A 27,055-nucleotide genomic window follows, 5' to 3' on the forward strand; every position below is an offset into this window, starting at 1 on the left:
AACTAAGATAAAAAATATCACAAACTGGAGCCCCTCTAAGGGCTCATCTCTTGCAAGCAAATTTTGTCTGACTTCATTTTATTTTTCACTGCTAATCATCCATTTTAACTGCATTATTGGCAGCACTCATCAAGCTAGTCTAAGGCAACACAGGTTGTGCCACTGAAACACATTCCTGAAACTGCAGCAACTACTCACAGCAAGGGTTTGTTTCTCTCTCTCTCCCAGTCCACAGCCATGTGAATTGGCAGGAGACACGGATGCACAGAGACAATCAAAAACCCCTGGGGCCCATTATGAGCCACACTAAATGAGACAACATATATGTTTCTGAGTCACCACGATAGGAGATGGGAATGCCGTAGGGCCACAGGCTACTTTCAGTGCACGGACCTGGGAATGACACGAACACTTGTATCTGCAGAGCTGGTTGTATGTTCCCACAGCTGCAGGGAGCTGGAGAATGGATGCCCTCATGCATTCATTTCAGTGGCACTGCCTCTCTCCCCCCTTGTGCTCGACTTTAGCCAGCGAAATAGAACCCATGAAAATTCAGCTTCCTAGTTTCTCATGACTTCGCACAAGAGCTGTGCCTCTAAAGGAAGAATGTGTCCCCCCCAATTTCCCATGGACTCCATCTCAGTGTCTCTCCACTATTCCCATTCCCAGGGACACTTTTACATGTTTTATGACAGTGGGAAAAAAATCTGGAAAAGTTTATTTTGGAGAGCCTTGTAAATTTGATATTGTTGCCATTGAATAGCCATGTATGAACCTCAAGTCTTGATGCTGGAAATTGGTGCTGAAACACGAAAGCAATGCTAATTGTACCCTTTTTCAGGAGTAATGGGGAAGGAGGAGGTAGGAGGATAAGAGGAGGCAGGCTCAGCATTTGGGGAGCCAGGACCAGGTGCTGGGGCAAGGGTAGGGGGAAAGTCCTGGTACTGGCTGAAGAAGGCTGCTGTGACCAGGGTTCCTGCTGTAGCTCACAAATCAAATACATTAGATAGAGAGTAGAAGGATGCCGGCTTCTGGACAGAAGGTAGCACTGTAAAATCTCAAGCATAAAAAATAATTCAAGGGAGTTGTGAGCAGCTCAGGAAGGCTGGGACAAAAGGAGGGTAGTACAGCAAAAGATGAAGGAAAAAAATCACCTGCTCCTATTTCTAGGCAAATCCAGCCCTTCTTAGAATGAACTGTTAAGACCGAGAGAATGGCACCCTGCACCTACAGTTCTCTCTGCACTAAGGGAGAACTCAGAAGCATGGTCTTGCTTGCCCTGGGAGTGAAGCCAGCTCTTTGCAGGAGGCCTTTGAGGAACTATCCAGAGAAGGAGCCCAGCAGATCGCTATTTGCATGGGAAAGCCAACATGCTGAGGAACTGAAACCCTGTTTTGCAATCCTTGTTGCCTAGCAGAGAAGAAGGCAGCTGAGGTGCCCTATTCCAGGCCCCATGAGCACCCACCCCTTCCTTGTGCCCCAGCAGTGGGGACTAGATGTGATGCTGCGTATGCTTAGAGACCAGCCTGGCAGGGGCACCTGGAGGCCTCTGCAAGCCAGTATCTGCCCCACACTAGACCAAGGCAGAAGCAAGGTATGTGGAAAATGATTCTGAGGTCCCTGCGATGTCACCTGCCTCAACCGATTCCCCATCTCCATGCTAGTCATTTCCCCCACCTCTGGAGTCAGACACTCCTTTGGGGTGATGCCCACACAGAGTCAGGCAGATCTTATATGTGGGAGTCGTCACACAAGCAGAGGAGGTATGTGAAAGTAGTCAGAGGCAGTTCCCAGAAAGACAGGAGACAGAGCACTCTGTGTGACACTAGTAAGACAGCAGCCAAGCCTGACATTGACTTCCCAGTGACACTGGTACAGACACAGGCTGAGGAGACAGGACTGAGCCAGGAGCGCATGAATGAATAGATGTTGGGTTTTGCAAAAGAGCTCACCTCCACCGTATGGAGGAGAGACTGTGTCCTGCTTGTGTCACCTCCCAGTGAACCTCTCAGATTCCTAACCACGACTTTTGGGATAGAGGCATGGCTAAGACTAGAGTACGTGTGTGAAGTTGTGGCACTGACAGCCCCAGGGGAGGCCATAAGGAGAAAAAAAACTTGGTGGAATCTCATGAGGAGAAATAGGGACCTGCTAGAGATGCCCACAGCATCACTAAGGTGTTAGTAGATGAAATCTAGCTGTGATTTGAGAGATCACCACCCAAACCTTTCAACTTGTATATGGGAAGAGAAAAAAAATGAACCTGTGAATCTACTAGCAAACCTGTAGCAGAGAGACAACCCCACTGCATTGATAGGAGGAAGAAGGAGTCTGGTAAAGTTGCTGTTTAAGATTAGTGTAGAGGCGCACCCCTGTTCTGGGATCACTTGCATCTCTTCCTTTCACTCTGTGGGGTTCTGAAGAAGCTCACATTCTCTGTCTCTTTCTCATATATTCCCTAAATAAAACTATTTTAGTCCATAAAAGGGAGATTGGTATTGAGAAGGGGTTAACCAAGAATCCTGGGTCTAAATGCTTGTATTGAAGCAGAACTTATTCTTTGGAATTCCAGAGCAAAGTACTTAATTTATGCCCCAATTTTCTCTGTTTTATCATCCACAAAATGAGGAGAGGAAAATACTTTTCTTATAATATTTTAGTAAAGAGTAAATAAAACGAGCCATAGAACTATGCAGCCCAGTCTCTGAGATTCACTGAGCAAGGTGCTAGTTTATACATCCCTATCAGAGATGGCCCAGGCAGGCAGAAGTGTGGAGAAATAGTGGAGGAGTAAACCAGTTTCCCAGGTGCCCTGTTCCTGTCAAGTAGGTCTGAAACATCCAGAAGATTGATCCTGATTCCTGAGCTGATAAGGTTTGTAAGGCTGACGCAGTAGTTCTGATGTGTTCCACCAGGGGGCACTCAGCTGACATGCTACATGTACCACCCCTTTAAAGCAGCTGAGTCTGACCCTTCAGTCATGACTCAGGACCCTATGTAGGGTTTGGGGCCAGCGTGCTGAGAAATAGGAGATGAGAGTGAGAGTGTCAGTAGGTGTGAAGTGAGGCCAAGGCTTCTAACCTCTGAGCCAAGGTTCTTGGCCCCTGCCCAGACCTGAGCTCTTCTAGGCTCAAATGTCTGTTTCATCTTCCCAGCAGGTGACTTTCATGTCCACAGACAAGACCACAAGATGAAGGAAGACTGTCCACCCAGTTCTCACGTGCCCATCAGTGACAGCAAATTCATTCTGAAGTAAGCCTTTGTGTACAGGTGTCTTCGTGCCAGCCACCTCTGTGGCCACTTCCCTCTGTGGGTGCTTTAGGAGCAGCCTGGACTCTGCTTCACCATGAAAGTGTATCTGGTCTGCAGCTAATGACGAGGAACTTTTTTTGTTACTGCTGCCAGGGGCTTGACCAGGCAGTTCTTGGGGCTACCCAGGAATTCAACCCAGGGCTGCACACACACAACGCCTGTGCTCTACCACTTGAGACACTTCCCCACTCAGAACACTATTTTTTTGGAGTCTTAAGAATCTCTTTGGGATGTTGTTTCCACCTTGGATTTACAAAAACAGGAAAGCATCACAATGCTTGCTCAGATTCTATAGGGCTGGCATTTAATTTATTTAAATACCAGACTGTACTATGTTATTGAATCAACAAGTTCAGGGAGAACTAAAACTTGAGAAAACTTATTTTAAAAGTACAATTATGGCAATGGTGTTCTGGTTCAGTAGACTTATTTTTTGAATTATAGTTCAGTTAACATGCTATAATTGTATTAATGTTTATGGTTTTGATATAAAGAGTTATTGTGAGAACCAAAGTGATCAAGTCATTCTGCCACTGTCCTTATGTCACTTCTTGGCCACTTTTTCATTCCTCCCTTCTCCCCCCATTGCCTGGTGATCTCAGTTTTATAACTCAAGATCAAGAGTTTGTATGACATTGGTTTATAATTTAATTTTTATTTTATTTATTTTGGGCTGGAGCGATAGCACAGTGGGCAGGGTGTTTGCCTTGCACATGGCCTACTCGGGTTTGATTCCTCCACCCCTCTGGGAGAGCCCAGCAAGCTACCAAGAGTATCCCGTCCACACGGCAGAGCCTGGAAAGCTCCCCGTGGCATATTCTATATGCCAAAAACAGTAACAACAGGTCTCACAAAGGAGACATTACTGGTTCCCGCTTGAGCAAATCGATGAACAATGGGAAGACAGTGCTTACAGACAGACAGTGCTTTATTTATTTTATCTCATTCTAAAGAATTAATTAGCAATCTTTTCTAAACTCATTCCCACATTAAACAAAAGAACTTTTTTCATTTCATCATATTTTTTGAGTCCTGTATTTCTAAATATAGAAATATTTAGAAAATATTTTCTAAATCTGGGTCAGTTCCTTTCTGACACCCTGAAGACAGGTCGACTCCTTGTGGTCTAGCTTTTGTCATATGGGGTCCCCCTGATAGAAACCCTGAGAAGACAAAGGGATTCCATTGTATCACTTCACAAGGCTGCCCATAGCATCACTTTCCCTATTTGTGTTGTCCGAGAGCGATGCTGCAAGATAAAAGAGAATGTGGAAAAGTCATAATGCTTATGACATAATTAATTTTACATAAATATCTCCTAATAATTTAAATGTCAGCATTTCACACACATGTGACACCAACAGATCCTGCTTTGTTAAGTAAATTACTTCCCTATCAATTACCATCATTCCCCTGTCACAGTTGGGTGAGCACATCACAGTGTGCTCAGGGAGATGGCCCAGCCCCTGCCAGCGTCGCTGGGGTGAAGATAAAGGAAATACCTAGGGAGGTTCTAGAGCAGCACTGTCCAGAAAAGAGAGCCTGGTGGGACCAAGTCACACATGAGCATGGTTAAGCAGGAGTACTTACTCTAAAAGACCCGCTTTTCTTACCCCTAAAATAATGAGAAAGACCATGTTAGTAATCTCTATGTTGAATGTATGTTGACAGGATCATACTTTAAATCTACTGGGTAATTCCATCTAGATATACTAGATAATATATTTTAAAAAATATGTTTCTACAGCAAATTACGCCCATTTGATTTTCCTTTGTAACATGACAACTAGGAGCTCCGGAACTACACGTGTGCCTGCCACTTCCTACCTATTGGACTGTGCTGCTCTGCAGAGCTCAACTCAGGTGCAGGGAACAGTCCTCAACTTTCTGCCACACCCAGCCTATGCACAAACCCTGACTGCCCCTTTATTTGAGACACAGTGCTCTCCCTCGGGCCTCTGGGATCTTCCTGCTTCTATTGTCACCTTCACCCCTTATCTGTAAAGTCAGGATGGGGAAGAGGCTGACTCTCCTCAGGGTACCCCTACAACAGTGCCCCTAGGCCATTGTGGAAACGAATATGAGGTCATTCAAATGCCAATATATCCCAAGCCAGGGATTTATCCAGAGGAAGTGACTCATGAGTAAAGTTGGAAAGTTTTATTATAATAGTGAGAGTATGCAAACACTCTACTGTGTACAGATTTGTGAAATTTGAGTGCTATTCTGAGTTTCACTTCCTTTTTTGGGCCTCACCCCTACCCCTTCCAGGAGGGCTGAAAAGCAAAACCATCTAGAAGACTAAAGGGTACATCTCTCTTGGCTTGCTCTCAACAGATTTCGTGTGCAAAAATATCTCAACAGATTTTGATGTGTATTAATGGGCCCATTTTTCAGATGTGACTGAGGTCAGGAGAGTAGGTGCCTGGCCCACTGCCCCATTGCACTCCTAGAATGTGTATGTGTGTGTTCACCTTTTTTTTAGGTCAGAGCTCTTAAGCCTGCTAAAAACCTACAACTGCTACCACGAGGGCAGAAGCTTCCAGCTGAGACACCGAGAGGTGAGGCCAGTTCTGTTCTTAATTCAGGGGGTCCCCGTGGATCCGTGAATCATCCTTGCTTAGAACTGTTACTCCAGGATCACTGGCTTTCCCCTTCACTCTCAGAAGTGACTCCAGTTATTAGACAGCGGATTACATGGTTACCCTGTCACTCATTGGCTGAGCTGAGCCAGAATCTTTTCTCTGAGGGTCCTACAGATCAGGTGAAGGGAAATGAATCCCTGAGAGGTTTCAGCACAGGTGAAAAAGGCCCAGTGGGCTCTCCTCCTTCACCTGGGACTTTTGTCTCGGTGCACTGCTGAGGCATTGCTGCTTAAACTCGGAGACTGCCTGGCCCATTCCTTCCTCTGCACATCTCACCACACAGATAAGGATCTTAGAATGGGGCACACTTGAGTTTGTGGGCACCATAGAGGAGGGAAAACAGCTTCTGTGCTTGCCGGTCAGAATAAACATCAGAGGAAAACCTGTGGAGGAGAGTTCACAGGCCAGGGGGCCTGACCTTGAGAGGCAGGAGGGGCGTGTGGAGGCACAGGAAAGCGCTGAGCCACCTGAGCTGGCTGCTGCACATCAGCTCACACCCACTGCCGCCGTGCCGGAGTGTGGGCTCGGTAAAGCCAGAGCTTTTCTGATATACCAAAAAAATATAGGTAAGTGCAACTTCCTGTGGGACTCTTCAAATCTCAAACTTTCATGTAGGTAAATAAAATATGTCTATAGCTCAGACACAGCCTTCGGATACCATTGGACTCCAGGGAGCCTCCAGCAGATGCAAGGAGCCACTCAGAGGCAGATAGAGTGGAAGCCTCGTCTTGCCAACTTCTAGAACCTCTAGACATTTCACTGGGGAACTTTGACTGGTGGGTTGGACACCCCCTGGCTCTAGTTCCACTTATTTTAAGGTCAATTGCAGAGTATAACCCAAATAAGGTTTTATTTAAGGGACTTTCCAAGACTGAGATTGGAACATCAGCATCTGTCCCAGGTCCCCTTCTTCTGTGGAGTAAAAGATGCACAGTTCAGTACCGATTGGCCCACGGAAGCTGAATCTAGGCGGAAGCCACTGCTAACTAAACCTTTCCATCTGTTAGTATTCCAGCAGCCACCATCCTTTTATAGTTTAAGTCAAGAAGCAAATCCCTGATGTTCTTGGCAGCTGGGAGTCATAAGTCAGTGGCAGGAGAAGAGTATCTCGCACCCATCCATCTGCCTGAGGTGCTGGCAGCCAGCTCAGGTGTGTCACAGGATGTTGGAAGGAGACTGCTAGCCTCTGATCAATTTGGGACTTCTGATGGACTTGGAGTGGCACAAGCATAACCCTCCAGTTCCCCTTGACCTGCCCCTTCTGCTCAGAGTTTTGGGACTAGCCCAAAACTTCTTATTCCCCACCCTCTCCCAGGTCTGGACTTCTCTGTTCATGCCCTCTCCTCTGCAGAGACCTCTCTGATACCAACTTACCCTGACCTAGCTCCTTTCTGCTGTGATCCTACTTTCAGTTCTCTTATCTAACTTGAGTTGAGGCGAAATGACCTCCAGGACAGGCTGAGTACAGAACTGTGCATAGGTGTTGGTTGACTAACCAGCAGGTGCAAGCAAAGGGCATGTGGCAAGGAGTTCTGAGATCCACTGTGCTGATATTTTGACTCTTGGAGATAATCAAGACATCAGGTTCTTGGACTGTAGACCTATAGTGTGCATAGGGTTATTCTTTAGTTCACTCTGCACCAGTCATGGATTGATCTAAGATCATCAACTTCCATGTCATCTAGAAGTTGGTTAGAAAGGTAGATTGCCAGCCCCCTCCTTGCCTACTTACAAACTCCTCATCCTCAGATTAGAGATTGTCTTTTAACAGGGCCTTCAGGGGATTCAGAAAATGGCAAACAGCTAGTCTGAGTTTAGTCTTGGAAGAGCTTGGAATTTCTCCAAGACAGTACCCTCTATAAGAACAGCTATATGGGGAATAAGACTGGGGTAATGGATGACTTATATGGAATAAGACCTCAACCTGGTCCTGTATTTGTGTGTGATGGAGAAGTGGGGAAAGCCCCCAAACTGGTCTGTTTCTGTGTGATGGAGAAGTGGGTACCCCAGAAAGGGAAAGAAACATTCTAGAAAACCCCAGCAGCATGGAAGTTAAACAACAGGGACTTTTATTCCCCTTGTTCTAAAGAAGCTGTGAGAATTTGACTTTTATGCCTCTGAAAAGTGCAAGAAATTTGGAGCAATATGCCTGTTAAAGTTAGCAATGTGATTAACCGGGTTTGTTGGTCACCTGGATATTCCAGTTGGTAACTAAAATGTCACTGATAAACTGTGTGTGTGAGAGAGAGAGGTGGAAGGACCCTCATATCCCCTCTGTCCCCATTATGTGGAGCACCTCTAAAGACTCACATTTCACCCTGACTGGTGCTTCATACGCTGAAACTCCCCTGATGACTCTGCACTTATATCACTGTGGTCTCCTTCCTCAGTTCAAGGCCTGAAGTGCAGGAAGCAAATCCAGCCTGAGGTCTCTGTGTTCTCCTAGAGGCAGAAAGGCAGGGCTCTCCCCCATTAACCATCATCGCTCTTCCTGAAGGCAGGAGTGAAGGGCAGTTGATAGAGCCCTGGCTCCTGGGGGATGCTAGTCTGGTCTGTGGACATCCTGAAGTGCTTCCCTGCAACACTTTCTGGGTGAAGTGTTGTGTTCCTCCCTGACCCCACAGTGAATGAGACTGTTTTTGGGACCCCCCACACCAGGATGACTTCCCATTGAGAGATCCTGTTCTACCCAGAGCCTGGAATTCTATCAGAAGTCCTTGCCTCAACCCTCTTTTCAGTTACTTGGCAGAATTGTGTGTGTGTGTATGTGTGTGTATAGGGGAAGGAGGTCACTTTCAGAGGATACAAATAGCATCGTCTGACTCTAGTGTTGCTGCCCTAAGTCTAGGCCCAGAACACCACCCAGGAGCCCACTAGGTAGCTTCTTCCTACCACCTCCTAAGGTTCTTCTGGATAAAGGCTGCCCGCATGTCTTAGTCAAGGACACAGCCTATGAGTTGAGCTAACCACACACATGGCAGGTTATAATAGCTACAAAAGCTTGTATTGGTGCTTTACAACCGCATCTCCAAGATTATCTGTTCAGCTTTCTCAACCCCTGCGGGATGAGGTGGACAGGTGTTGTACTCATTTTATACATCAGAAAACTGAGTAAGTCACCTATCTGGAAACTTTTCAATGCATGATTTGTATTCTGTCTCCCAACAAAATAGACATAGAAGAGAACAGATAAACATGTTCAGTAGATAAAGCAATTAAAATAGCGCACCCCCCAAATTAAGGAAGAGAAAGAGAAAAAAGAGAGGAGAGATGGGTGGAGAGAGAGACAGAGAGAGAACACACAGAATAAAAAGGTAGAAGAAACTGAAGCAGGCAAGTGAGCCTACTGTAGCCTCAACCCCATGTTCCTTTCCGTCTCTTCTGCCCTGTCCAGGGTCAGCCAGTGCAAGGGACAGGCCTCACTCTCTAAAGTCACAGCTGTTCTCGGAGGAAGATGATCCTCTCCATGATTCCTCTGTAAATCCCTGATCTAGTGGAATCCCTGTAATTTCCTGGGAACAGGATTCTGAACTTGGTCCCATAGCTGAGAGGACAGAGAGACAGGCTGAGATGGGTAGAGACCACCTGTCCTAGACTTTTAAGCCCCTTGTGGCCAAGCTAGAACAAGTTTTCTCTTGTCCCTCAGCATTGGAAAATGATCCCAATGACACCAGAGGACTGGCGAGTTGGCAACACTGAGGTGCCCCCCTGGTGTCCCAAATACAGCAGGTGCATTTGCTAAGACCTCATGCTTTCTCCGGAAGCTCAGGGAACATGAGTTCTGGGTAGGAGCCAAGAGGCTGATTTAGGAGAGGACCCGCACTCTGAAACTGCTGAGGCCTGAGCCCGCCATCCCCCCCACCCCCGCCCATCCTAGCCCTTAGCCTTGTCCCTGACCCCAAGGTACCACCACATAACAGTGATTCCAGGACACACATTACCTGTGATGTGTAGGGAGGGATGAGGGGGAGCCCATTTACATGTCAGACAGCCTCAGCAGCTGTTCCCATTGATTATTCCCATTTTGCCCCTGAGAACTCTGAGGGTCAGAAACATTCGATGCTTAGCCCACAGCATGGTCTGAACGGATGGGGAAGTGCTCCTGGGAGCACTAATACCCCAACACGAGCCAGGCCATGGTCACTGTTCAGTGTCAGAACTCTCTGTGGTTTGCCAAAGTGGCAGCCCTCGTAGGGCCACGCTTCCCTCTGGGGGGCGGGTAAGAAGACAACACAGACCCATGTGCTCTAACCCATGTGCTCTTTACAGAATCTTTATTGGGGCGGGGTCAGAGTTCGTGGATCACAGGGAGGTGCAAATACAGAGTTCTGAGGATGCCGTTGGGCTGAGAGCCACACGGGGAGGCCAGAGCCCGGCCAGGGAGCCTGGAAGCTCGGGTGTTCCGGTAGCCATCCCTGGATGCTCTAGCCAGAGAATTCTCAGGTGCCCTGGCCTCACAGAGCCTCCCTCGGGGGCTTCCCCGTGCTTTGCCACTGTCCATCTGGCTGTGAGGACCCCAAGAGTCAGCGGGAGAGCCAGTCCTCCTCAGCATCTCCCTCCTACTTGGTTGCTTTTCCTGGGACTCCCCAAAAAGCCAGTCCAGGGGATCTGTGGTGGAGGCCTTGGGTGGTGCGGGCTGCTGGCCACTGAAGTGGGCAGTGATATCCTGGAGGGACCCTGTGGGGCAGCACTTCTCGAGGCCTCCCACTCGGAGGGGTCTTCGGGGCCGGGCCCGGGCTCCTGCCTCCTCCAGCACTGAGGTGGGCTGTGCCAGCTGACAGATGGACCGCACATAGTCATCCAGGCTGGGAGAGGCAGGGGGCTCCAGACCAGAGCCCATGGCGAGTGGCTCCTCCAAGGTTTCCCGAATGGTGGGCAGGTGGGCCACAGAAAGCAGGAGTCGGGACCTCATGACTGTCCGCAGGAAAGAAGCAGTACCCTGTGGGTGCAAAGAATACAAGGGCTCAGTGTCTTCCTGGCATCCTGGCATCCTCTGTGTCCTTGCCTCACCGGACTTGTGGGAACTGTGTGCCTGAGAGTCGTTTGGAATCATTCTCTAGCACAGGCTTGGTCTCCTGACCTCTTCCTGCTGATATTGAAGTGCCCCCACTACACACACACACACACACACACACACACACACACACACACACACACACACACACACTGTGCTTAAGAACCCGTACACGTAAGAGAACCCAGTCCAATAGATTGAGAACAGAAAATCTGGGTTCAGGGCTACTCTCTGCCACCTCCAGGTCTTGAGACTTTGGCAGGCTCACCTATCCAAGTTTCCACTCACTCATCCATTCAATGGGCTTGCAGTTGCTTACAGGGTGTTCAGAGCAACACATGGAAGGAAACATCATGTGGACCCCATTAGGAATACAAAGCCTTCCACAGTTGAAATCGCTGCATCAGCATTCTCCCCCTACCTGGCATTCACTGCCTCCCTGGCATCTAGTCCCTGTGAGATTGCTTAAGTCTCAGGCTGAGAACAGCCCTCGGACATAAACAGTCTTTGCATTTAATTTTAAAACATAAAGCAGTGGCTCACTTACCTGTGTCTGTGGGGTTCTGGAGTTGTTGGGAAGCTGGATGAAAGGGGAGCTCAGTAGAAGGATGGAAGTCTCGAGGTTGGAGTGCTGAGGGCAGTGTGCTGCAGCTCTCTGGCCAGAACTGTGTGGCCAGCCACGCTGCCTGGCAGCTGCTTTTATATCCTTCCACCAGCCATCCGTTATTGTCACGAGGCCCGAAATAGCAGTGCTCAGGAAGGATCTCAGAGGAAAACAGCTTGGTGGGCGGGGCCTGGCCCAGCTGCCAGGCTGGAGTGTGTTTGCTCCTGCAGCTCTGGGAATGTTTACACAAAGTGAGGGGGAGGGGCACACACAGCTCCTGGCCACCTCAGGTCACCCGGAGGGAAAGACTGGGAGTGCCACTGGGCTTCCACAGGCAGCCCTAGGGAATCTGCCACCATCACCACCACCACGGGGAAGCACTTCCCACTATACATGACATCAGTGCCCTGCCACCTGGGGACACTCTGTCCTAGTGTTCCTTCTGGCAGAGTCCAGGTTCAGTTTCTATGAGGCTCCTTCCCGGAGATAGCAATGGAAGCCAAGCACAGCCAGGAAAAGGACTGTTTGGCTGGGTGGGGGCAGAGGGAGGGTTAGGAGGGGATGGCCACTCTCAGGCAAGTCATGGCCACTGGGACCCAGGACCACCCACAGGGTCCTGGTCTTGCTCCTTCCCAGCTACTGTGCTTCCCACGTGAGAATGTGTTTGTGCAATTGTTCACCAAGTGCTATTGGTGCTCCAGTGTGCCAGTGATGACCCTTAGCACAGAGGGCACAGCAGCAAATAGCCATTGTCCCTGGAGTTTGCTTCCTAGTGAGGGAGACAGCCACGAGTGAGGTGCTGGAAACAGCCCAGCAGCCAAGGCACAAATAAGAGTGTCCTGCAGGGTTTCCCTGGGATGGGCTATGGGCAATGTGTAGAGACCAGAGCAAGTGGACTTGAGCATCCCCAGTGGAGGGGGAAGACGGCGCAAAGCCCCTTACAGGTGTGTGCCGGGCATACTCAGGGGTGGGCCTCGACATGAACTCTGGGGTTTCCTCCCAGAGAACAGAGGACGGGGCAAGGGTTCAGCAAGGGTACAACTGGACAGGAGGGATCAAGCAAGGGTGCAGTTGGCTGGCTTCCAGTTTGAAGGTCTGACGTAGCCACTTTACACCAAGTGGCTGAAAGAGACAACTAATGGAACACCTGGGTAGTGTTGGGCAGCCACTGTCAGTGCCAGAGGGGACTGTGCCAGCACAAAAGGCAGCTGAGGATGAGTTGGTAACCATGACAAAGGTCTCAGTACAGAGCCAGCACCACGTACTTCTGACAAGGCATTGGGTCATTCGTCCAGTCACAGCCTCACCTGGAACCTGGAACATACCTGTCTTGTGCCCACAGGCAGGGGTGTCAGGCAGACACTGGGACAGCAGCCTTGCCTGAGAACCGACTGTCCAGCAAACACCAGACTCCCGGCAGGCAGGAAGGGCCAGAGACTCCAATCTCTTCATTCTCAAGAGGTATTGCTCATGGAATGAAGAAGGGTCAGTAAGGCTGTTTAAGCCCGATGGGCAGTATTTCATCTGGGCATGGCACTCCCTCACTTGAGAACTCTTCTGTAGATTCTTGTGTGGAAACTTTTCCAGCTCTCCTTGAGTTTACTAGCAGTCAGCACATTAGCCAGGGTTTGGCCTGAGGAGGACTGACTGGACATAGGCTTAGAGGTTCCCAAAGACCTTCCCCAAGGCTTGTGATATTGTGTGGCCCCAGCTCTCAGCTTCTCACCCTGCTCCACCTGTAAGTACTTCCAATAGTGGGTGAAGGTTGCCCTCTGCTTGGACCTCCAGCTGGCATTCCTATGGGGCTGAGTTGAGGGGGACAGGTAGAACTATAGAGGGAGAAGGTTGGGGACAGAACAGCCTGACTCACATCAGGGTAGCTGGTTTCCCACACAGCTGATCTATGACCTCAGAGACAGCACCACTGCCCAGAGTCCTCATCCCAGCCCCAGGGCAGTACTTCCCGCCTCCTTTTTCACTGCAGTGTCCCACCAGAGCCCTCTTTTGGTAGTTGTCATTGAAGATTCAGCCTCAGTGCCCTGTCTCCCTGCGCTGCCTCACTGGGTCCTCTCTTCCTCTCTCTGGAGCATTAAGTGGTGCCCCAAGTCCCTCACAACTGATTCTGCTTCATCTCTCCCCACCCATGGCCCACATGGGGCTATACAGCAGTGAGTCTCTGGAAATAAGCCCAGTGTGGTCAGGGCTCTCTCCATCGGGGTGCTGACATATAACAGGGGCCAAGAATCACCCTATATCAGGTTTTCTTACTGTCCTCCTGCACCTTTTAAAGCCAATGAATTGAATCTAGTCTTTCCTTGATGGAGAAGCTTTGTTATATATCTAAGCTCAGGTGTTATCAGGGTTATCAAAAATTGATCTATTTTTTTAAATTATTTTAAAGCAAATAGTGCAAGGTCATTCCAGGAAACTATGTTTAATTTTGATAACCTTGAACAGAGAATAACTCTGATGTATTGCTTTTTTTTTTTAACCCTAAAGATCGCAGTTTATTTTTAACAATAACTGGCCCAAAACTCATTACTGCATTGCCTGTAAGGAAGCATTGCTATAGGTAAAAAAAAATTCCCACAAATTTTTCTATGATTTTAGGTATTTGGCTGCTGAGGACAAAAATGTGTACCTAAAATGGTGCTGGAGATAGCAGTGGGAAACTGGTGTTTTTGGTTCATTGTTTCATGTCAAGGACTAGTATCAGGGCAGAGTAGGCACATGACCATAGAAAAATGGTGGCACTGGAAAAGGCTGAGGCTGGGAAGTTTTCTGGAAAGTGCTTTGAAGATGCTAAGTAGCAGGATTGCAGTGCCTGCATGTGATTAGGCTGAGAGATCAGAGAGCCTAGTAGTGGCCACAGGGAGAGAGAAGCCTGACAAAGTCAGAGAAATGGAATCAGGACATGAAGGGAGTGAGTGACAGAGGCCTAAGGGTGACTCTGGAGGACTTGGTTGATGAGGTCCTAAAGGCTCAACAGCAAGGAAAGTAGGGGGCATGGAAGGGGTCTGTCATTGCTATTTGACTTGTGTGTGCACCAGTGGTAGGTGGTGGCAATATCACAGGTAGTTTGAAAAGCAAAATAACCTTTATGGCATAATGCCAGTTGGAAACACAGAGCTGGGGTCAGCCTGTTCGCGGGAACTCTGTGTTATGAAGGGCGAGCCTGTGTAGCTCCGAGGAGCAGCTCCCACACAGCAGAAGTGGGAAATCCAGCACCTTCAGGCCATCCCCAGTAAGACTTGGTGACCTGGGAGGCCTCCCTTTCTGGGCCTCGAGGGGAAAGAAGAGTGTTTTGCTTTGTCCTTCCTGGTGTGTGAGCCCAGCCACGCATTTCTGATCAGAATTTCCTCCCCACTGTGTGGACGTGCCTGCTGGACAGCATCCGGCTTCCTGTGGACCACCCAATTGGCCACTCTGTGCCCTCGGGCCAGGAGTGGGTGGGCTGAGCATGGAAAGGCACACCTCAGGCTTCCTGGGGTCAGCACAATGGCCTTGTGCCCACAAGGATTCCCCAAGAGGAAGACAGGACACCAGGGAAGAGAGCGTCCTTGCAGGTGTGAGTGTCTGGGGTCCCACAGACAAGGGCCTGGGTCCTGCAGGAACTCAGGGAAGATGGGCAGTGATCCCTGGGGGCAGCTGGGCTGAAAGAAAAGGCTGATCACTGTGGGATTTTACAGGAAGAAGGGGCTCTAATCATCGAGGGTCTCCTCAACATCTCCTGGGGACTGAGACGACCCATCCGGCTCCAGATACAGGATGACAAGGAGCGCGTGCATCTGTCCTCAGCTTCCTGGATGCCTGGACAGCCCAGCTGCCCCATGTGAGTGCTGGGGGCCTCTGTAGCTCCCATTTGACCCCACATAACTATTTGGGGAGTGTGCAGGTGTGCGGGGGGGTGCTAAATCACACCAGCTCCCATGAGAGGCTTGAGCATGAAGCCCAACCCAGCTTTATCCCATCACCTCTGATGGCCTCAGTCCATGGAAGCAGCCTCACCCCAGGAAGGAATTTTTAGACAATGACTTTGTCACCTCCTGCCTGAAGAAAGTTCTTGGTTCTCTATTCTGTGTCAAAAATGCACATAAATTGGGGCTGGGATATATCGCTATGGTCGACTTCATAGCTCACATGTAGGAGGTTCTGTGTTTGAGTTCCAGCACTGAAAATACATGAGTAAATTAAAGGAGGCACATTTAGTTTCCCGTGGCCATGCTTATATTTACATACCTGAAGTTTTTCCATCTATTTACCAACATTTAATAGAAGATTCATTTTCGGATCAGAAGAATGGGTTAATCATGATGAAATGATTGTCATACCTGTCTGTGGTTCATCTGGCTTCTTTTACCCTCCACCATCTACACAAATTACCTTCTAAATTTTGCTTGCTTCTGCACATAATCCTCCTAAGTTACAGAAATTCAGAACATGTTCCCCTTCAAATATTGGAGGAAAGTTGCTGTCCTGAGGTCACCTGGTTGTTCTGGGATGTTCCTGCTTGCTTCTTTGAATTTGAGCATCATAGACTTGAAGTATAAGGTGCAGAGAAGCACAGCAGAGGGGCTGACGGTGGCTGAGGTTTCTAGTCCCAGGGTCAAGTGGCCACAGGGGCAGTCACACAGTTCTGCCCTCCAAGAGTCTCTGCAGGAGCTTGGCTCCTCTGCTTTCCTCACTCCCTTCCACTGAAGACCCTCTCCTGCCACTGTTTTGACTCGGACTCTGCTCTGTCCAGAGGCCCCTAGAGGTTGTCAGTGCTGACACTGTGGAGGACTGAGGGACACCCCTAGGCACTCGCAGCCACAGATGCATGCCTGCTTCAACCTGATGTCAGGGAAACTCAGTGTGACTGTGTGTTCCTGAACCTCAGACCAGGACAAAGGTCTGCGAGACACTCCTTCCCTCCCAGTAGACTAGACTATGCTACCCTTTGTTTTTCTTTTAGAATTTTCTTTTTGGGTGGGGGCACAGTCGGTGATGCTTCTGGGGTTACTTCTGGGTCTGTACTCAGAAATCACTCCTGGTGGTGGGGATGCCAGGGATCCAGTCTGTGTCAGCAGCATGTAAGACAAGCACCTTATGCACTGTACTATCACTCTAGCCCCAAGTTTCTTTTTCTTTAAATATATTCATTGATTCTCTTAGTGCAACCCAGGCTCCTGCTGGCGCACCCTGCTCCCTCTACATCCCGTGTCCCCGAGGCCCTGTGAATAACTTTTCCCTACCAGCCAGCAGCCCCTGGAGCACCCTGATTGTCTCTTTACAGAAAGGAGCCTCCTCTTCAGGATGACAGCATCACTGCCCAGGAACCAAGCACTCGGCCTGAGCACAGAGCGGAGGGTTCCAGAGATAGCTCAGGTAAGTGACAGCTGCCAGCAGGTTCCTGTCTCACAATATTAGGGTCACAGAAACGGGACTTATTTCATGAGTACCATCTCTGAAGAAAAGTATGCAGAGTCACCAGAGGACTTCCATTGTTTTCAGTAGCAACCCATGCAAATATCTCTTCAATAGGAGACTTTGAACAGGCCACTTAGTGATGCCTCACACGTTGGATATCAGCAGAGGCTATGGTGCCCTTGTCTGTTCCTCCTTCTGATACCGTGAGATTCCTCATTGTCTGTCTTTGTACCCTTCCCTCTTATTCAACCAATGTCTATAGTCCTAAAGTAAGCATCAGAGATCAGGGCTCTGTTCTCTGCCAGAAACCTGCCCTGGGGGACTCTGAGTTAGAGCTCCAGAAGCATATGGCCATGTGACATGGTGTTTCAGGCTCCCCTTTCTCTAGGTCACATTTCCTGCTGCAAAGCCCAAGCTGGACCCTATAGGGGCCATTCAGAGAGTAGTGTTGCTCTCTCAGCAGCCCAGATTGCTAAGTGGGACCAAGGCAATTTTCAGTCACTGTGACCTGCCTATGCATGGCATTCTCATCCATTTCCTGCTGCAGAACCCCTGGAAGAAGACGAGACCCCACAGCTGATGCGGACCAAAAGCGATGCAGGCTGTGTGATCCAGAGGAGGCCCAGGTGCCGTGCACCCAGCGAGGCCCAGAGGATCCGGAGGCACCGGTTCTCCATCAATGGGCACTTTTATAACCATAAGGTAACACCCAACCTCCCTCTCTCCCTCACCCAGAAACTGAGCCCCCAGGCACCAGCCCTAGGTGTAGGAATGATTTATTGGGTCTTTCGTAGACCAGTCCTCACAATATGCATGTCAGAATTCATCCTCACCACGTCACCACTCACTTGTGTGAGTATGGTCATCTCTATGACCTGCTGGAGAAATAGGCTCAGGAGAAGGGTCACAACCAAAATCAATCAAAATAATGTTCTAATTCGTGGCCCAGAAACCTGCTTTAGTTCCCCACCAGACATCTACTGCCAGTCCATTCTCATAAGTCATGTGGATTTGGGGCAAGACCAAGAGCCTTTTCTATGATGTTTCTACCTAAGTTGCATCAATTGTCTCATGAAAACATCGTATATATCTTGCAGTCAGTCTTGGCAGGTGTTTAAGCCCACTAGGTTGAAGTGTGCCCAGCAGCATGGGCTTCTGTCTCCCAGAGAACATGTAAACATGTACCGCTCCTGATTCCCAGCACTCAGCCTTTTGTCCAAGTATGTATTGTACTGACCTCAGGAAAAGATCTCCTTCCCAGATGACATCAGTCCAAAAGCAAATGAAACTGTAAAAGAAGAAGTTGGTTGTTACTATAAATGGTCTGAGTGGCAGTGAGGGTGAGGCTCTGGATGGAGTGTCCTGTAAATGGGGCCACTTCCTGAAGTGCTAGGAAATAGAAGCAAGAAGTTTCCAGTTTAAGCAGCTGCCTCTCCTGACAGGCAGTGACTCATGGCTATGGAGGGGACAAAGCAGAAGGAGATCTTAGTGTCAGAGCTGAAGAGCAGGAGCACAGGTTAGGCCAGCCAGAAACCGAACAAGTTGCTGTCAGTACACTTCAGACCATGAGAAGAAAAATTCAGCAAGGCAAGCTGAAAGGTCCTTGCTTTAAACACACACCCCCCAAAAAACCCCAGGTTTCCCACCCTCCACCCTGGTTTTGTCCTTGCTAGGTTTTCAAGAATGAATGAGCTACAGTGTTTGTTAAATCCAGGAAAATCCAAGACTGTTTGACAGTAGAGCTTCCTGAGAGTGAAGGGCACAGGTCTCAGTTGACTAAAGATTAAGGACGGTTTAGTTGTACCAGGGAACCTGAGATTTGTGCATCCTTGTTCAAACAAATGCTAATATTAGAATACATATTGATAATCTAGTTTGAAGGATTATGTAAAATGTTGAAGGAATTTTTACATAAAAGTTCTTTTTTATGGATTTAGTCTATTTCTAGTTCTACATTCCTTAAAGTAAGAATCTTTTGCTCCATACCTGGAGAAGTTTGCCTTTTTTTTTTTACACCACTCCCTTTTAGGAGTCATTTTTCTCTAAGAGGCATGAGTATCTGGCACAAATCTTAATTCAGGTAGTGCAAATGTGACAAGGAAGTGTCAATATCTGAGCACTTTGAAGCCTTTGAGGGGAGCAGAACTGAACAGTGGGTGCGCTCAGTTCCACTATAGCTACCCTGCCAAGAAGGGCCAAGAAGGACTCCTCACCCAGCCAGTCTGACACTGGACACACCAGTTTATGTCTAGGTTGAACAGCTTTTCTTCCTAGAAACAGATTTCCTTGTGGACTGGAGACCCATTCTTCCAGGGCAAATTGTCTGCCACTCAGTACATGAACTAGATTTCTTAGGCATATTTAATAGTTAGCTCATATTTTCTGGGTGAGCAGAGACTTCTTCATCTCACATCTTGCACTGCAGATTTGGAATGGATATCATCCTTAGAAATCAGGTGCCAAAGTTATTGAGTCATGAGCAACAATTAAAGAAAAACAATTCCTAGAATTGACTTCCTAACGTTATTCAGTTCTTAGCATTTGTTACTTAACTCAACTATTTTCCAAAACTGTGTTCATGCATAATAGTGTTGATTTGCTTTCCAGACAAGGTAAAACTCAGTGCAAAAGCTCCCATTGCTTTACTCTGTCTCTATAGAACATGTGTTCTATAGAGAAAATACTGTGATTAGACAAGGGAAGGCAATTAAAAACCTTTATTCCTAGTCGCTGATTGGTAATGTCTTGAGAAAAGACTTCAGATAAGAGAAACATTAACAGTGTCTTTTTCACAATACCTGTTTTGTCCATAATATAATCATGATTCCTCTATTTATTCCATATTGCTTGGGAATTGAAAACCTGGTTCTGACTTTATGTCTAACCCAGAGTCTCGGCCCAGAGTTCTGTGTCTCAAAATGGAGAAAACAGGTCCAGGTATGAGTTTGGCTCTGGAACTTGGTCAATAGCTGTAACATTGGACCAAATTCCCCATGTACCCCAAGTCCTCGTTATACTCTGGGAAACATGTACTTGAGATTATACAGGAGTCATGTGAAAATAACAGTTTCATTTGAAAGGCAAGGAGGCTTTCACCTGGGGAGAGGAGATGCCTAGTACATGCAAGGGATCCTAGTGCAATGATGATAAATACTGGGTTCTGGATCTCTCGCCATAGAGATATGGGACCCTGAAAAACTATTTAACCTCCTCAAGCTTTTGTGACTTTCCTAATAAAGGGGAATTTGAGCCAAGCATTTCAAAGGGATTTTGTGAAGAACAAATAAAAGATTATTCATAAAGTGCTTAGCAGGTTTCCTCCCTGGCTAGTATTCTTATTTAGGTCTTATTACACCTCAGGTCTTATTCAGGATATATCATGGAAAAAATAGGTCTCTATAAGGCAATATACATACATGAACTTAATGGTTCCCCCTAACTATAAAGAAGCCATGTGGTTGGAGCATAGAGTTGAAGTTCTTGGACAAGAATCAACACATCACATGTTCACAGAATAACAGGATCTGTGGATGGTATTGTTTAAGTTATGGGAAATTTTCAGGTACTTTTCACTAGAATTGTGCAATAAGATGGTGTTTCACATTTTACACATAACAAAAAGCCTAGCTTAATATTATCCTCCTAATTCTTGTTCTGTTTCAGGAACCTGGCACTGTATGCTAATACAAATGGTCCAGCACAAGTTAAAGTTGCAAGATTTTCCAAAGAGTGTTTCACTGGACCACAGATAATGAGTGGAAAAGGTCAAAACTTGAAGGGAAAAATCTAGATAGGGATGTAGTCTGAACTGAACCTGCTGAAAGAATGAAGGGAGTAGACATAGATGAGAATTTGGAGTCTTAAAATCAAAAAACCTTTGGTAATTTGAGAGAGAGAGAGAGAGAGAGAGAGAGAGAGAGAGAGAGAGAGAGAGAGAGAATGATAGGTTTTCCCCACCCCTTGTAAATTAGATTCCAGGATGGAATCTAAGATCTAGACATGACACTTGCTTCAGTTTTGGGGAAGACAGATATGAAATATTAACTCCTTACGTTTACTTAGACCTAGGCAAGGCTTTTGTGACTTTGACTGGACAGGTGTCTCCAGAGCCCAAGTTCATCTGAAGCCTCAGCTTGCTCAGCTTCATCTGGCTGCCAGGCTGCCCAGCCCTCTGGCCTCTGGGCCCTGCTGTGTTTTTTGGCTGCCAGGCTGCCCAGCCCTCTGGCCTCTGGGCCCTGCTGTGTTTTTTTGAGGGTTTTTTTTTTTTTTTTTTTTTTTTTGCTTTCTGGGTCACACCCAGCAGATGCACAAGGGTTACTCCTGGCTCTGCACTCAGAATTACCCCAACGTTGCACAGGGAACCGTTTGGGATGCTGGGAATTGAACCCGGGTTGGCCACATGCAAGGCAAACGTCCTACCTGCTGTGCTATTGCTCCAGCCCCCTGGGCCCTTCTCTTAACTACCCACATTCCCTATACAGACATCCGTGTTTACTCCTGCCTATGGGTCCGTGACCAATGTGAGGGTCAACAGCACCATGACGACCCTGCATGTGCTCACCCTGCTACTGAACAAATTTCGAGTGAGTCTGGCTAAATGACTTTGCCCTTATGCTGATGGTTTGCTGTTTTGATTGGGTGGGGGGCTTGGGGGAAGGTGGCTCCTGAGGAAGGTTTCTCCTGCTAAGCTGATGTCTCTCAGACTTTAAGTAGAGAGGGGGAAAGGTCTTAGGGACTTGTGTATAAGGCATTAGGGGTGAGGTTACTGCCAGGATCATTTTCTGTCCCCTTGAAAAGCAGTGGTTTGACTTCCTATTACTACCTATTTAGGTAGAAAACGGCCCTAGTGAGTTTGCACTTTACATCGTTCATGAGTCTGGGGGTAAGTATCTGCGTTTCTCGGGATCATAAAAATGAAAGTCTCTCTTTCATTTTTATAGTGACCTTGCTTCTTTCTTTTAGAGCCTGTTAGCCTGTGCATGACCTAGGGATATGTTGTGTCCCCACCATAAAATCCTCTTTCCAGTCCAAACCCCCATACCACTGTCATTTCATTCAGAAACCCTCCCAGAACACATGATAAGCTCCCATCACTCCCTCAAGTAGGTGGGGCAAGGTGCTTGTCAGATCTAGGTGGAGCTGAAGCCCCTCCTCAGTGAGAGTCAGCACTGCAGAGCCAACACTCTCTGGGCAGTGGTCTCTGGCTCATTCTGGCTGCCTGGTGTCCCCATGCATACTCTCCCCTTCCTTCTGCTCCTGCAGCAATTGCTCCTCTCCAATAGGAGCATTTGCTGAATCATGAGACCTCTCAGGGGAAGTTCTCTGACCTGCCCCAGAGATTCATCTTCTGTCACATTCATGTCCTGAACCAAAGAGGGACCATCCTAATGCCTGGTGAATTTTATAAAACCCCTTCTTTTTCAGAACGGACAAAATTAAAGGACTGTGAGTTCCCACTGATTGCCAGAATTCTGCAGGGGCCATGTGAAAAGATCGCTAAGATTTTCCTGATGGAAGCTGACTTAGGCGAGGAAGTCCCACATGATGTGAGTTTGGGGCTGAGGTTCAGAAAAGACCTGATCTTGAGTTGGGGAAAGGGAAGGGGGCATTCCTGAAGGTTCTGAATGTGACTTTTGCCTGAGCTTCCTCACAAGATGTCTCTAAGTGCCAAATGACTGCCTTAAAGGGTCCCCAAGCCCAGTCCAGCAGTGCTTCTAGCCCTCCTCTGTCCGCAGTCACCTGCTCCTTCAGCTGACTTAGAGGCAAACCGGAAGTCGGTCCTTAAAAGCCAATCACTGCTTTCCCCTTCAGGCATGTAGAATCTTTTGCTTTATTGGAATGTGTTTTGTTTTTATTGTCTTAAAAGACACAACGGTTCCTTAAGTAAATCTATGGAACAGAGTCTAAATCTTACTACAGCCTGAGTCCCAGCAAAAGATAAACTCCCCCAAATCCCCAAACTCTCTAGTTTTCAAGGAAAAGACCTGGATATAGGATGTAGGCTCAAGGACAATACCCTGTAATGCTGTATCCTTGAGGCCATTCACTGGCAGTATAGTTTCACTCAATTGTTAGAAAAACAATGACCATTCCACCACTCCCTCCCTAGAATCCTGAGAATATCTACCGAGACTGTACACACTATTGAAGTCTTTTCCTAACATTCATTTGAACCATTCCTTTGTGTCAGAAACCACTCCCTTCTCCCATCTGAGGACATACACAGAGCAGTGTTGGGGGGGTGGGGGTGGGAAGAGGGTCAGCCACATACAATGACAGGAGACTGCTGATTGGCCACAGTGGAAGCCATGAGGGAAAGAGACTACGTTTTGGGCTTCTAATTAAAACACATTAAAATGTTCTTGGATTTTCTAGGTCGCTCAGTACATTAAATTTGAAATGCCGGTGCTGGACAGTTTTGTTGAAAAATTAAAAGAAGAGGAGGAAAGAGAAATAATCAAACTGACCATGAAGTAAGCAGCACTTACAGAGCCAGTCGTGGGTCCTGGACAGCAGGACATATGTGCAGGGCAGAGCATCCAGGGCGGGGGCTGGGAGATTTCTCTCCCTCCAGAGTACCAGAGGCCCTGGCAGAGGCCTGGGAGACCAGCTAACTCTGGCTCCCCAGCACTGCCCTCTGCACCCCCTACCCCTTGCTCAGTACTGACTCCAAGCTGACAGCCTGAAAGTTTCAGCTCCTTGGAGCAAGGGAGGGGCACAAGTGACTGCTGGGCAGGAGAGTTAGGCCCAAGCATTGTGGGGGCTGGATCAAGGTTGTGAGTCTGGCTTATCTGCACAGCTCTGGTGGAAAGGGTTTGCTCAGTACACTTTCTGCCTGTGGTCTGTGCCCTTCATGCTTGGGGGAACTCCTCACGCCAGCTGCGTACAGCTGCAGGCAATCAGTTTGATGGCAAGGTGAGCAGGTATCATCTGCAAGCTACTGGGGACACTTACGTCAGAGCCCAGCTGTGATATTAGCCAAGACACATATCCCAGGGATCTCTCTCTCCCTTGCAGGGTGAATCACAAAAGGGATGGGGAGCACAGGAAGGGTGCTCAGCTGGAGGCCCTCTTAGGATGGAAACAAGGGAGCTCACTGAGAGGGCCTATAGTTAGAAGGTTGGTTCAGGCTCTAGGGTCCGGCTGAATGTTCTTAGAAAGCCACAGACTAACATCAGTCCCCTTATATCCCTGAATTCAAGCCCCCTCCCACCATGAGTAGTGAATATAGACTCCAATCAGAGGCAACAGTCTAATGCATGGTCAGCAGCATCACTACAGGATTTGAGAGCTTCAAGAGACCTGAAGGGTTACCTAGTCAGTCCATTCAGGATTCAGAAAGGCCCAGGTTGAGGAAGATAGCAACATGGATTATTGCAGAGGAAACCTTGAACAGTTGATTCCTAACCCTTGATCTGCTACCCTGTCTTCTCCAGCATGCTCTTGTCCAGAGTCTTTTAAATAGAAAATTCAGCTTTCTGCTTCAAAGTTTGCAGTCTTTTTGCTTTACTACTGTTTTTATCTGTGTTAGAGAGCCAATGGCCTCTCAGGTGTCGACCCTCCCTTTCCTTACCCAGCCACTAATCAGCTAGTCTGGAGTTATGGGTCTCCTGGACCAGCACCTCTTCCCACCCTTACTCTGCTTCCCTGTCCTGTCACCTTCACTGTCAGTGAATTCTCTTGACCATGTCTCCCCCCAGGTTCCAAGCCCTACGTCTGACAATGCTGCAGCGACTGGAGCAGCTGGTGGAGGCCAAGTAGCCCAGTCAGTGCCCACCTCCTCTGAAACCCCCAGCAGCAAATGGACACTAAGTGTTGTGGCCAACACTGACTGATGACATTGACCAAAGGCCACTGGATGAGGAATGTAGCCCCATGTGTCTGCCTGTATAAGTATTTTGAGACTCTTGCTTCTTGTGCTTGTCCCCAAGGAGAGCACTCACAGGATAGAGACCCAGACCCAAGGAAACAGGAACCTGCAAGGTGAGGTCTGCTAGTTAGCGAGCAGCTCTGAAATTATGACATGCTCTGAAGTTATGACACTGCTAGTTGGCAGGACCAGTTCTGTTTGTACCACACTTCTGCTGCTCATAAAAGAAGTACCAGACTGAGTCCGTAGAGTATGGGATCCATCTGTTTTTCCAGCGTTGTGCACAGAGCTTCTGCAAAACCACAAGTCACTGTCTGCATCATACATAGAAACTCCTTGTCTGTCTTCGGGAGCAAAACTTGCTGGAAAAAGCAGGCATTCCAGTATGCATCCCCTCTTCTCTCTGGACCACTCTTAGCTTCCTCTGTGAAACCTAAGGAAATCGTGTAAGGAGTCCTTCACATTCTCTCTCAGAAACCTATTGATCTGGTTAATCAAAGGAAGTGATCCACTTGGAATTGCGAGGATGCCTCTCTATGTGAATGAGAATTCAGGGATGCTCAGGAGCTGCCTGGTCACAGCTTAGAAAGTTATTGCTCAGTTGCCTCCATCACAGTGGCATCCCGTGGATACCTCTATGGGGGTGCCTCATATCTCTTATCTTGCATCTTATATCCTTTTATTTTTGTTTGGTTTTTAGAGCCACACACAGTGGTGTTTGGGGGGTTACTCCTAGATCTTCACTCAGAAATCTCTCCTAGCAGGCTCACGGGACCATATGGGATGTCAGAGATCAAACCTGGGTCAGCTCTTTCGAGGCAAGGGCCTTAACTGCTTATCACTCTGGCCCTAGTTTTCTTTTCTTCTCTTTCAATACTTCCCATTAAAGAGGCTGTGGTGAAGAGAAATGACATTTTAAGGAAAACAAACTTCAAATTCCCTGAGGTCAGATACTGAACAATTTGGATTTTTCAGCTGATGGGGCAGTTCCAGGATGCACACAAAGTTGAGAAACTATGCAAGTTTACATTGGTCATTGGAAGTGTTTGTCCAATCTAAAGCAAACTGAAGAACAAATTCTTCTCCCATCAGAGTCTATATTTGGATCAGTACTTAAAGGGAAGACTCATGAAGGCATCCAAATATAGAAAGACTCCATCTCTGCTTCATGCTGTGGCTCCTGACAGTGCCTTCCAGACCATGACTTTGGGGCGTCAATGCCATGCAATGTGAACCCACTTTTCAAGGAAAGCGTCACACTAGGATTTTCCCAGCCTAGATCTATGGTCGCAAAGATATGCCTAGAGGTACAGTGTCTCTTTGGCAACATAGTTTCTTAGGTGCTTAATAAAGTTGTGCTAAATTGAAGGCATGAGAACCAGGCTTTCTTTTTCTTTCATGCATCCAGCCTGACTCCCTAATCTCTGAGACTCTTGTCCTACATAATGTGTGACAGAGTTTAGCAAAGGATTTCAAGGTGAGTCACAGACCACTCTCTTGGCACCAAAAGAACTCTCTGTCCATGTATGTCCTGGGTATTATGTGGGGCCTGAGGATGGGTGAATATTGGGCACTGCTATGAGGACATCTGGGCAGCTTGAATGATAAGGGTCAAAGCTACCCTGGATGCAAAATTCTGACACTAGATGAACCTAAGAAATCCTAAATTCTTCCAGGGAAGGTACAGGGTGGCATGGCATCAGGGCCTAGGAGAAGGTGGAAATGGAATCAAACAGAACTCTCTAGCCACTTTACTTCCCTCCCTACATAAACAACAGACTTCCATAGTTTCATAGTAAATGAGCAACTGCCCTGTGCCAAGTCTGTGCTCAGTCCTGGAGTCACAAAGACAATACCATGGTCCAATGTATGCTCAGCATAAATAAGTAAATATAAGTCAGATACTCAGAAGGGGACCAGCAGAGCAAAGACGATTGTTCTGAAGGGAACCTAGGGCTGAGCTGGAGTCAGCTACAATAATGTGTCTGGTTTTCAAGGCAGAGACACTACCAATCCAGCCTACAAATCCAGCAGTAGGACAGGAACTGGCACATGGGAAGCCCTCTGATTCGATCCTCCTTCTCAAAACACTTGTTAATACATTTTTCACTGTTTTTGCTGTTATTACATTTCATTTAAAACGTGTCCTGTCCCACATGGTCCCCCGAGCACCACCAGGAGTAATTCCTGAGTGCAGACCC

General features: G+C 47.8%; 2 protein-coding genes across 5 annotated transcripts in view; one reads left to right on the forward strand and one right to left on the reverse strand.

Annotated features, from left to right (window-relative positions):
* The window catches only part of RASSF4 (Ras association domain family member 4), a 32,804-nt gene extending 6,582 nt beyond the window's left edge, over positions 1-26,222 (forward strand). Inside the window, exons 2-11 of one of the 4 annotated variants that reach the window (XM_055119478.1) lie at positions 3,156-3,252; positions 5,798-5,873; positions 15,265-15,407; positions 16,851-16,942; positions 17,532-17,686; positions 21,466-21,567; positions 21,815-21,866; positions 22,409-22,530; positions 23,360-23,457; positions 24,685-26,222. In XM_055119478.1, coding sequence (XP_054975453.1) covers positions 3,191-3,252; positions 5,798-5,873; positions 15,265-15,407; positions 16,851-16,942; positions 17,532-17,686; positions 21,466-21,567; positions 21,815-21,866; positions 22,409-22,530; positions 23,360-23,457; positions 24,685-24,745 — 963 coding nt within the window. In that variant the 5' untranslated portion in view covers positions 3,156-3,190 and the 3' untranslated portion in view covers positions 24,746-26,222. The remainder of the gene's footprint in view (positions 1-3,155; positions 3,253-5,797; positions 5,874-15,264; positions 15,408-16,850; positions 16,943-17,531; positions 17,687-21,465; positions 21,568-21,814; positions 21,867-22,408; positions 22,531-23,359; positions 23,458-24,684) is intronic. The other 3 variants (XM_004607376.2, XM_055119480.1, XM_055119481.1) reach the window with 3 other exon arrangements.
* Positions 10,237-11,683, reverse strand: DEPP1 (DEPP autophagy regulator 1). Its single transcript, XM_004607375.2, has 2 exons — positions 11,519-11,683; positions 10,237-10,896 (listed from the first exon to the last, which is right to left on the reverse strand). Exon 2 carries the CDS (start codon positions 10,867-10,869, stop codon positions 10,246-10,248), a length of 624 nt encoding a protein of 207 aa, XP_004607432.2. The 5' UTR covers positions 10,870-10,896; positions 11,519-11,683; the 3' UTR covers positions 10,237-10,245.
* Positions 26,223-27,055: the final 833 nt, after the last annotated feature.

This window comes from Sorex araneus, chromosome 11 (assembly GCF_027595985.1).
Source record: "Sorex araneus isolate mSorAra2 chromosome 11, mSorAra2.pri, whole genome shotgun sequence".
Taxonomy (NCBI): domain Eukaryota; kingdom Metazoa; phylum Chordata; class Mammalia; order Eulipotyphla; family Soricidae; genus Sorex; species Sorex araneus.